Source organism: Bactrocera tryoni, chromosome 2 (assembly GCF_016617805.1).
Source record: "Bactrocera tryoni isolate S06 chromosome 2, CSIRO_BtryS06_freeze2, whole genome shotgun sequence".
NCBI classification, from domain to species: domain Eukaryota; kingdom Metazoa; phylum Arthropoda; class Insecta; order Diptera; family Tephritidae; genus Bactrocera; species Bactrocera tryoni.
Window position 1 is genome coordinate 15,641,368 of NC_052500.1, and position 12,006 is coordinate 15,653,373.

The following is a 12,006-nucleotide window of genomic DNA, read 5'->3' on the forward strand; positions in this document are numbered from 1 at the left end:
TAAATTTATTGCAGTAAACAAAAAAGCACGAGTTTTCACTGTTATAACGTGTTAGCTCACATGATGACTAGCTACCTAAACATTTCAGTTAATCAAATCTCGTGACAGACATACGTCTACACACAACAATTGCCGTTAGACGCCATATGTCCAACTTAACATATAACTGTGAAACTTGAGTGCGCTCACTCGTTACAAAATGTCTCAATTAGACAGTGATAAATACAAACTTAGTTATGTAAATTATCAATCAGCTGAGAGCTATACTAGATATATGTTCACGAAGAAAGAGTAGGGCGCGCCAACACCCCCCTGAATAATGAATGGAAATAGACGCTAACGTTATCGGCGTATTGCCAATAATATTTATTATATTAAGGTTTATGGCACTTGAGATTAGCGCACTTATCAGCCATGACTGAAACTTGACTACGCTCATCAATTGACCAATTTGACTTAAATTAAACACAGTTAGATGAGGCAGAAGTGCCTGGAACTCCAACGCGGCCAGTTCATTTATTTAGCCGTGCTAACAGTAAAATAACTGCTAATTGCTAATTTCCAATTAACGAATCGTGAAGTGTGTAACTCACGCGAAAAAAACGCCAAACTAATTAGGTACGAAGTGGATGCGTGGAATTAGCATAGAAAATGCTTAATTGAATACTTGTAACATTTTTTCCTAATTCCTAATTTTGTTGTTCTAAATGAGTGTATTAATTTGTAATTACATTCGTGGCATCATTTGTATACCCTCACACTGCCGTTGCTGATTGCCTGCTTAATATGCAAAACCAATAAAAAAAATGGAATTAATTGAAGTCACGTATACGCACGGTGATTCCCATACCCGGCTGCCATGCACTTTATGGCATCAGCGCCACACCTGTCAGTCAGCTGATTGACATAGACACGTTTATTGATTTATTTAATTTTTATATTTTTCGTGTGTGTTTTCCTTCTAAACAAGCGATAAACGTAAAAATAAATAATTAAATGCAATTTGATCTTTAATAGGCTGCTAACTTGTTGATATGGCAATTAACGTAATTATAACGCGTCATAATTACAGAATGTATGTATAAGGTGATTGCAATTTGATGACAAAATATTTCGCAAAATGTACACACTCCTGCAAAGCAATAATTCTTTGCATTTACAACAGACGCTGGCGTTTGGCACGTGATGACAAATGGGGAAATCGCAAATACTGATAACTGATAAGTAAACGAGTACAATGACATGTAAATTACATGACTTGTGGATATAGATATGTGGACATGAATAAAGATATAGACAAATAGATATAGATATATACAAATCAATATGATCTATTATATTTACACACATGTGTACAAAATTTTACGAGGAAAATCCGCGACCTATCACCGTCATATGTTTGGTTTTGCACAAATTCGTGGGAAATTTATATTTTAAATCAATTAAAGTGTCATAGAATGAGTTTGGCTGCTGGTGCGTACTCTTATATATACTTGTCAAAGGCGTTGTTCAAGCACTTGTGTTTCATTGATACGCCAGACGAAGAGTACAACATTGCTAAGTGAGAATATTTATTTTCTGGGAGCTCGTTGCTTATATTTGTGCCAAATATTTAAAAAAAAGGTTTGGAATATTCACTTCAACTGTATAACAATCGAGCCAAAAAAGGTATACCACGTAATGCTAAATTGGCTACATTGAAACACCTAGAAGTCAGGAGTATATACACGAAAGATAATCTTAGTGTCTGATTTTTTGAAGAACTTCGAAAAAAAACTAAATCTTAAGTCCAGTCAACGCTATCGAATTCAAATGCTATAGTACAATAACAGACTCGTAAGTAACACCTTTTACTTAAGAAATGTAAATAAAAAAAAAGATTAACATTGGTGCCAACGAAACTTTAACTGCATTCACAGCTATGATAAAGAATCTTATCTTGATTTTAATCGGTCAATTGTTGCAGTGGTCCGATCTAAACCATATATACGAAGAGTGTAACAGTGCCTTGGATAATAGTTCAAACAAAAATTCGTGAAAATATATCCTTAAATGAAAAAAGTTTTCATTCAAGAACTTGATTCCGATCGTGCAGCTATATGCTGTAGTGTAGCGAGATGAGTAATTTCTTTGGAGATTGCGTCGTCGCCTAAAACAATAATTCATGTGAAATTTGATCAAGATATCTCGTCAAATGAAAAAGCCTTTCATACAAGCATTTTAATCCGATCATTAAGTTTATATGGCAGCTATATGCTAGAGTATTTTGATCTGAACAATTTTTACGAAAATTGTTTTATTGCCTGAAAAACTCATCCATAAAAAATTTCGTTAAGATATCTCGTCATATTGAAAAGTTTTTCATACAAACGCATTATTTCGATCGTCTAGTTTGTAAGGCAGCTATATGCTATAGTGATCCGATCTCAACAATTCCTTCAGAGATTATGTCGTTGCTTCAAATAAAAAATTGTGTCATAGAAGTGTTTGATTTCGATCCTTCAGTGTGCATGGCAGCTATATGCTATAATGATCCTACATCGATCTTTCCTACAGAAAAAACAGTTTCTTTGAAAATAAAGGAAGTGTACAAAATTGCAGATCCGTATCTCAAAAATTGAGTGACTAGTTTGCATAATCCTCGGTCTTAGAGATTTTTTGCTCGTCTCGTTGGATTTCTTTCCAGCAAACGTTAACATAAAGTTTAGGAAACAAATAGCTTGTGGAAAATTGATAGAAGCGAATAGATGGAGAATTAACTTGAAATCCGTTTCTTGCAATTTTTCAATCGTTTTCATGATTTCTGGCATGATGCTCAGTTCGCCAAAATGAATATTTTTTACGAGACTACGAGTTATTATAAGGTTAGTTTCAAATTGTTATTTCAGACGAATTTCCAAATATATACGCCATAAAACTTGTTAGCTGACTGAGGAGTTGTCTCTCCACGCGTCAATCTCCACTAAGGAGTTACATGGGTTTCCTCGGCCTTTTCACAACAATTTTTTTTCATATAAAAAATTAAATATTTTATTAGAACTTTTTATTGTTACAAACACACACATTTAATAAAGAAATTCAGAAACTCTTGAAAAAAATATTTTATACCAGCTGTATACTTTTGATGGCTAAATCTAACTACGAAACATATGAGGCAATTCTAATGCCGTCGTCTCATAGAAAACGAACTCACTTGCTGGCTTCTAAATATTGCACATAAAGATGTATATATATGTATGTGACCACATTCGCGTCAAAAACACAAACAACTTCAATATCAAAAACTCTTACAAATCTTCAAACAACAACTACAACCACATTTATTTGATAATAAGGCGATTAAGGCAAGAAATGACGCTTGATAAGAAACAAGCGATATTCAATGACACATATTTTACAAATATAAAAATGTATGTATAATCGTAGCAGAACGAAACCTAGCAGTAAAATGCATAATCTCACATAATAGCACATATAAAATCAAACATTCATACTTACATACACTTAAATACAATGAAATAATCTCTGTGGCTTTTGTAGTTGCGCGTTTTAGCGTTTTATCAACAGATTTACCAGCGGATCATACTTACACACATCGTATAGTTTGAATGCCAATGGAATGTACATGCGATACACACACGCATCGGCATACCACCACATGCAGTTAGTTATGTGTGTGTGCTTCATAAAAAAATACTTTTATTTTCATGTTTCAGCTGTTCATACATTCCACGCAGCAAGAAGCCAACGCCGGACAACACAGCCATACATACACACACGTGGTGCAAACTACGTTAGCTGGATGTTCGATAGATATACGGGGCTATTGATGTTTAGCGCTTGATGCCAAGTGAAGCGTCAACATGGGCGATATGTTCCGCAGTGAAGCGATGGCCTTGTGCCAAATGTTTATACAACCGGAAGCGGCGTACTCGACGATGGCCGAACTAGGCGATAGTGGCTGTGTACAATTTCGTGATGTAAGTGCGTCTCACACATAATAACAACAGCAACAATAATGTAGTTACACTGCAGTGAAATAAATTGAATGCAAAGTAGTAACTGAAGATCCTACAGCCAACCGACTACAATATTTTCTAAGCAAGCGAGCGAAATTTTTTACCACTCGAACTTGAAACGAAACCGAAACCGTTTTCACGTAGAAGTTCAATATTTCGAACTAGTCTATTTCGTATTCGAAAGTTCGACTTCTAAACTAGTGTTCTTTTTACCAAAATCCTTATTTCACTGCAGGGTATATACAGGCACAAACACACACACTCACAATAGCCAAGCGGCGTCACGAATGAAACGTCAAACCAAAATGTTTTCTGTTTTATTTATTTTCGTCATTTACCATGCACACCTTGCTGCTTACCCCCAATTTACTGTTTGCTTTCACTTTATTTTGTTGCATTTTCACATTCCAGTTGAATGCACAAGTTAGCGCTTTCCAACGTAAATTCGTGGCAGAGGTCAGACGTTGCGATGAATTGGAGCGTAAAATACGTTACATCGAAAATGAGCTGCGCAAGGATGACATCAAAATACCCGAGGTGCTGGACGAGCCGCGACCACCGTATCCGCGAGAAATCATTGACCTGGAAGCGCAACTGGAGGCGATTGAAACCGAAATACGTGAACTTGCCGCCAACAAGGTCAATTTGAATGCCAACCATCAAGGCATGCTGGAGCTGAAGCATGTACTCGAGAATGCGGATAATTTCTTCACCGATAGTGAAGTCATCAATTTGAGCGCGCAACGCTTCTCCGATGCCGCTGAGTATGCGCCGCCGCTGCCTGGCCAACAACGCGGCCAGTTGGGTTTCGTTGCCGGCATCATCAATCTGGAGCGTTACTTCTCCTTCGAACGCATGTTGTGGCGCATCTCGATGGGTAATGTCTTTCTCAAGCGTAGCGATCTCAGCGAGCCACTTTTAGATGCCGAAACCGACAAACCGGCAGTGAAGACCGTTTTTATCGCCTTCTTTCAGGGCGATCAGTTGAAGCAGCGCATCAAAAAGGTATGCGCTGGCTATCACGCCTCAGTTTATCCCTGTCCGAGTTCCTACTTGGAACGCCAGGAGATGCTTAAGGACGTGTGCATGCGTCTGCAGGACTTAACATTGGTGCTCAATCAGACAGCAGATCACCGCAATCGTGTATTAGTCGCAGCTTCGAAGATACTGCCCGCTTGGACGATTATGGTGAAGAAGATGAAGGCCATCTATCACACGCTCAACCTGCTCAATGTGGATGTGAGCAATAGGTGTCTGATTGGCGAGGGCTGGGTGCCAACTTGTGACTTGCCGATCGTACGTGATGCTTTGGCCAGAGGTTCGGCAAAGGTGGACAGCACAATTACGTCATTTTTGAATGTAATCGAAACGAACGAACAGCCGCCTACATATAATCGCACGAACAAGTTCACGCGCGGTTTTCAGAATTTGATCGATGCCTATGGGCTCTGCTCCTATCGTGAAGTGAATCCGGCACTCTATACCTGCATCACGTTCCCCTTTTTGTTTGCCGTGATGTTTGGAGATTTGGGTCATGGCCTTATACTGCTATTGGCGGCGCTCTACATGGTGCTGAATGAGCAGAAGCTGAGCCAGAACAAGGGTGAAATATTCAACTTATTTTTTTCTGGACGCTACATTATGTTGCTTATGGGTATGTTCTCCCTCTACACCGGTTTCATATATAACGACGTCTTCTCCAAGCCAATAAATATTTTCGGCTCTGCTTGGCGCGTGAACTACAACACCTCAACTGTGTGGAACAACTCTATTCTGACGCTAGACCCACTTTATAGCGTGAACGGCGTATATCCATACGGCATGGATCCGATTTGGGCATTAGCTGATAATAAAATAATATTCTTGAATACCTACAAAATGAAATTGTCCATCATATTCGGTCTTATACACATGGTCTTTGGCGTCTTTATGTCTTTTCTCAATTTCGTGCATTTCAAAAAGTACTCACACATCTTCCTCGAGTTTCTGCCGCAACTGTTGTTTTTATTACTGCTTTTCGGTTATTTGGTATTCATGATGTTCTTCAAGTGGGTAGTGTATTCCGGTAAGGCCACCGAACAGGCTCTAACGCCTGGTTGTGCACCATCCATACTTATCTTATTCATCAATATGATGCTCTTCGGGCACACGGAGCCCAAGGACGGTTGCAAGGAGTACATGTTCGCGGGACAAGAAGCACTGCAATTGGTGTTGGTTGTGATAGCGTTACTTTGCATACCATGGATGTTGTTGGGCAATCCATTGTTGGAGAAATATAAGCGTAGCCAAAGAGCGGTAATTATTTTGAAAATATGTATTAAAATTTCTTTAAATTTAAGAATTTTTTTGACCCTCCCATAGCCACAAGTTACACACACTAACGGTGTCAACAATACTGCGGTGCATAACTCGACAGTTGCGTCTAGTTCGGCTGGTTCGTCTGGTGCGCCTAAACCAGTTGCAAACGGACACGCTGGACACGGTGTTGCTGATGAGGAGCCGATGAGTGAGCTGTACATAAAGCAAGCCATACACACCATAGAGTATGTGCTGAGTACCATCTCGCACACGGCCTCTTATCTGCGCTTGTGGGCGCTCTCGTTGGCGCATGCGCGTAAGTCTACTTAACGCATTAATATTGAGTTTAAATTCTTTTACTTAAAGCTTTTTGTCAATATTATAGAGCTGTCAGAGGTTTTGTGGATGATGGTGATTCGAGTCACATTTATGCTAACGGTCTTTATTCCTGATTACTATTATATTATCTCCATCGTTTTATATTTTACATTCGCTGCATGGGCATTCTTTACGATCGCTATTCTAGTCATTATTGAGGGTATGTCCGCGTTTTTGCACACACTACGCCTGCACTGGTGAGTAGATGTGAGACGAAATTGTTAAAATGTCAAATATTAGATTCTAAGGAAATATTTACAAATGGGCGAAAAAGATCTTTAATTTATTGCTCAAGTTTAAGTCATTTTCCTTTAAATAACTAGTTGATGAACTATCCTTGTTAAATACTTTTGTGCAACTAAGCTTAATAAAGTTTTCAAAAATTTGGTTTTTCAAAAAATCACGAAAATTTTAAAAATATAAACCAAACAAATTTAAATATTATTTTTATTAAAAAAAAATTTATATTTAAAAAAACTTATTATTTTATTTTAAATGTGAAATATCAAAAATTGTATTACATTAATTTCAATTTTGACTAATTAAATATTTTTATTTATAAAAATCTGAACTAAAAATTAAAAGAAAAAATATGTAATTAAAAAAAATTGTGATTTAACCTAATTTAAATTTTAATAAAAAATTTTTAATTTTTTTATTTTTTCCATTAATTTAAAATTTTAATTAATTAATTTAATTTAAATTTTAATTAATTTAATGTTTTTTATTTTTTTTTTTAAGTAAAATTTTAATTTTAGTTTTTTTTTAATTTCAAAATTTTAAATGTTAAATTTGAAAATTAAAGTATTAAAATTATTTTTAATTAATTAGTATAGCGTAAATCTTTCATCGAATTCATTCAACAGCACAAAAATTTCGAAATTTTAACATATTAGCAAATGAAAACATTTTTTTATAAAAAAAATTTCAAAATTTATAAAATTAAATAAAAAATTAATTACTCATTTCATTTTTTTTAATGATTAAAATTTTTTATTTAAAATTTCATTAAAATAATATTTTAATATTTTTTAATTTAAAAATCTTAAAAGTTAAATTTAAAAAAAATAAAATCAATTTTAATTAATTTAAAATTTACATTTTCTTAATTTATTTTTTTAATTAATTTAAAATATTTATTTAAATTAATATTTAATTTTTTTTCCTAATTTCAAAATTGTAAAATATGGAATTTGAAAAATTAAAACATATTTTAATGTCGATTAAACAAGCAATTTATAATAAATGAAAATTAATTAACTTTGCTTCAATTCTATTATCGAATCCGAAAAGCGAACCTAACAAATTAAAATATTTTTATTAAAACAAACTTATTTAAAATTTAAAAAATTAAAAAATTTTGTTTATTTTAAATTTTTATTTGTTAAAAAAACTAAAATTAAAAAAACAATAAGAATTAACTTAAAATTTGTACTTTTTTTAATTAATTCCAAATTTTTATTTAAATTGTTTTTAATATAAAATTCAAAAAATTAAAATTAAAAAATTAAATCAAAAAAATTTATTAACTTAAAATTTGCACTTTGTTTAAATAATTCCAAATTTTTATTTAAAATATTTTTTAATTTAAAATTTAAAAAGCAAGAATTATAAAAATATTAAACAATTTAAAATTTTTACTTTTTTTAATTAACTCCAAATTTTTATTTAAAATATTTTTTAATTTAAAAATTTAAAAAATTAAAATTAAAAACAAAATTAATTAATTTAAAATGTTTACTTTTTTAGTTAATTCCAAATTTTTATTGAAATAATTTTTAATTTAAAATTTCAAGATGTTAATTTTGAAAAACTATAAAAAATTTAGATGTCAAAAATTTTCGAAAAGCTACCTAAGAAGTTAAAAGAATTTGCAATATGAATCAAAAAACATTTTAATTTTTATTATTAATATCCGACTTTTAAAGCAATTTCAAAAATAAAATATTATTTCAAAAATATTTTTTAAAACTAGTGTTTTCAAGTCAAAAAATATGTAGCAAAATTAATTTCTTTGTATTCTTTGCAGGGTTGAATTTATGAGCAAATTTTACGAAGGCCTGGGCTATGCATTTCAACCCTTCTCATTCAAAGCAATACTTGAAAATGCTTATGAGGATTAAGCACATAACATAACGTGACAATCTGTATATACTATAACAGTTATGATAAAAACAAAAAAGTTTAAATATTTTTGAAATTATAACACAAATAAATTGAAATTCCGCATCCACTACAAAAACTCCCTGTTTATTTAAAAATTTCTGAAACAATAAATTTCAGGCCAGGTGACCGTCAAATTTTGAGATAACGCTCTGAAGGTAAGCGCGCGTCTTTTTCTCTCCAAGAAGCTATCTATTTGTTGGAAGCTTCGATATATTGGACCGCTATGGCATATAACTGCCATACAAACTGAACGATCAAAATGAAGTGCTTATATGGACAACTTTTTTATTTGTTAACATAACTTCACAAAATTAGTCATCTACTATCCTCCAAGGCATGGCTACAAGCTACGAAGAAATTGTTCAGATCGGACAACTACAGCATATAGCTACCATACAAGCTGAGCGATCGAACTTAAGTGTTTGTATGGAAAACTTTTTTCTCTAACAAGATGTCTTCACGAAATTTGCTATTCATTTTTATGAAAAGCATTCATAAAATCAGCGAATAAACTGTTCGGATGGAACAACTATAGCATATAGCCATACAAATCGAACAATCAAACTTGTACTTATTATCTTTTTTATTAGTAAAATAAAACACTTTCATTCACACTGAGAACTAACACTGCAATATATATCAAGACACTGTTGTCCATATATTTTACCTATGTGAAAGGATTTTCTTAGGTTTTGTCCGCAACTTTTGCAACTAAAAACGTCGTTTTATTTACCCTAAAATTTGCAAACAATAAGTCCACATACTTACAAGTGCTTATCAGCATTAACAAAAGACTGATGTGTTATCTACTAATAAGTCTTGTAGCAATTATTTGTTAACCAATATTTATTATTTGTTTTCAATATTTATATACGCTCACACAAATGCTGTTAAGGCCTTTAACCACTTAGGCAGCAATTATGACAACGAACTGCCAACCAAACGAAGAGATAAGAGTGTGTAGTATCTTATCAACAGCTGAGAACTTTTGCACCACCCGAGTTGGGCAACAACAATTGTTTACACACAAACCGGCGTCAACCTGAGTCATATCGCTGTGAAACCTAGCGCCTTATCTGATTGCCAATACAATTCACTCAAGTGGGGCTATCAAACTATCAAAGCCAAAGCGTGGGGGATTTAATATTATCTACAACTGTGCACATATAGTATATCACATTTTCAATAGGTATATTCAGTATATATAGCACTTGTTCTGCTAGCGGAATGAAAGTCAATAATTGCTATAACTAAAAATCAAATTTAAGCAAGCAAACAAGAGTTTAGACAGATTTGTCTAATCAAATAAATGATGCAACGATTATTATGATATAAACTTATTTATGACAACAAAATTAGAGGGGAAAATTACCTATTTGTTCCAAGCTAAAGCCGGAACAATATTGTTTTCTATTCGCTTACAGTATATTTGAAGTCTTTGCCACGTTAAAGTTGTGAGTGACGAATCGCACAACCAACTGGTATAAAAGACATAGCAAGTGGTTATACCACGTTACTGAGGCATTCATTCAGATACTCTTTCACATTGAAATCACCAAGAAAACTTTGCTGTTAATTTTGTGAAGAGGAAGAAAATGACATGGCAAACAAAGAAGTGAACAATCGAAAGCTCAAATAATATGGAGCTCCTGGTCCTTGATAATTCCAGATGGAGGTTCTGGCAATTTACGCTGAAGTATTCGTCACACAGGACCTCAACGCTTTTTACGAATTTTAAGAGCGACTTGGTATCTAATTTTGCTATTTCAGCTAGCTCCTTGAACTGCGAAGCTCCTAGATATCTAAGGCGGGTATCAGATAAGTCTGCACTGAAACATAGGAGGTGTTCCAGCATCTCTCTTATGACCGCTCCCGTAATATGGCGGACAGTTCAACAAGAAAGTGTACAAACTGCAACGAAATTTAATCTGGATAAAAAGCCTTCAAAGCTCATTGCATTTCATTTTAAAAAATATGGCCCCTAAGTAGTTTTTAAGTCTATATAAAGACCAGTTGTTCTAGCAACAGCTAAAGTTCTTACCACAGTCACACCTACTTTACTTGACTATTTTTATCTGACCAAGGACTATAAATTCGGTAGGCTCCTCTCCACGGGAATCTGTAGTAAAAGGCATGAACTCAGCAACAAAGAGCACACTCATTCTGAGCATATTATTTTACCGTTACAAAAAAATTTCGACTCACCGCTAAAATTCTAATTTGGCTGACTAAGTAAATATGTGGACTAATTGTATATATTAACACCTCTTGAATAGCCAACAAACTAAATAAATATCACTAAACTTTTGTAAATATTTTGCAATTTTAGTGACTTTAGGACTTTTGCATGTTTCTTTTATGCTTAGGCAAGCGATTATCAACAATAATATTACTCTAAATTTCTTTTAGCATTTCAAATAGCTTTTGACGACCACTAGTTTCAACAACTATGAAAAAAACACTGTCCAGAACGGAACTAAATTCATACGTGCCTTCATACCCTGTTGGAAATAAATATTGTTAATAGGCTGAATGATATACCACAGTTTGCTCAATAAAAAAAGTCGGAGCGTGATGAGCTGCGTCGATTTCGCCATGTCTCTCACTTTTTGAGATATCTCTGTAGAATTCTTCTCCACCCAAATTCAATAAGCTTATTTCTCGAAATCACTGATATCGGACCACTATAGCACATAGCTATTATACAAACTGAACGACCGGAATTAAGTGCTTGTGTGGAACAATTTTCCATTTGACGAGACATAGTCGCGAAATTTGGCTTGAATGATTTTCCACGAAATGTGCTGAGATATTTTCCCCAGGTCTTCTTCCATACAGCTTCCAAAAGTGGCATCCGGTGAGAATAACAACCTTACGACATGGACTCCGAAAAATCGCCTGTTACAACTGCCACAACTAGGGAGACGCTAGCCTTACTGACGGAAAAGAGTTCTTGCACTTCACCTCTTGCAATCAATATTCGACCAAAAGGAGCTTGCGACAGCACCTGAGTCGATTATAGTCCACCGATACCGATAGTTGAACTATGGAACCCTTCCATATCAGCTATCTGCTTTACAATTGGCTGCGATTCTGCTGTGACCTGGCACCCATACTATTTTTGTCACAAAGTGACTAGAAGCCA

At 34.1% G+C, this 12,006-nt stretch overlaps 1 protein-coding gene across 2 annotated transcripts; it reads left to right on the forward strand.

Annotated features, from left to right (window-relative positions):
- Positions 1 to 497: 497 nt before the first annotated feature.
- LOC120769362 (V-type proton ATPase 116 kDa subunit a1-like) lies at positions 498 to 8,918 on the forward strand. Of its 2 annotated transcripts, none has more exons than XM_040096323.1 (6): positions 498 to 618; positions 3,717 to 3,980; positions 4,431 to 6,314; positions 6,381 to 6,633; positions 6,703 to 6,892; positions 8,725 to 8,918. In XM_040096323.1, the coding sequence occupies exons 2-6, from the start codon at positions 3,864 to 3,866 to the stop codon at positions 8,816 to 8,818; spliced, it is 2,538 nt and encodes an 845-aa protein (XP_039952257.1). In that variant the 5' UTR covers positions 498 to 618; positions 3,717 to 3,863; the 3' UTR covers positions 8,819 to 8,918. The 2 variants fall into 2 exon arrangements, with proteins under 2 accessions (XP_039952257.1, XP_039952258.1); XM_040096324.1 differs by lacking the exon at positions 498 to 618 and adding an exon at positions 1,605 to 1,836.
- The last annotated feature ends 3,088 nt before the right edge of the window (positions 8,919 to 12,006 follow it).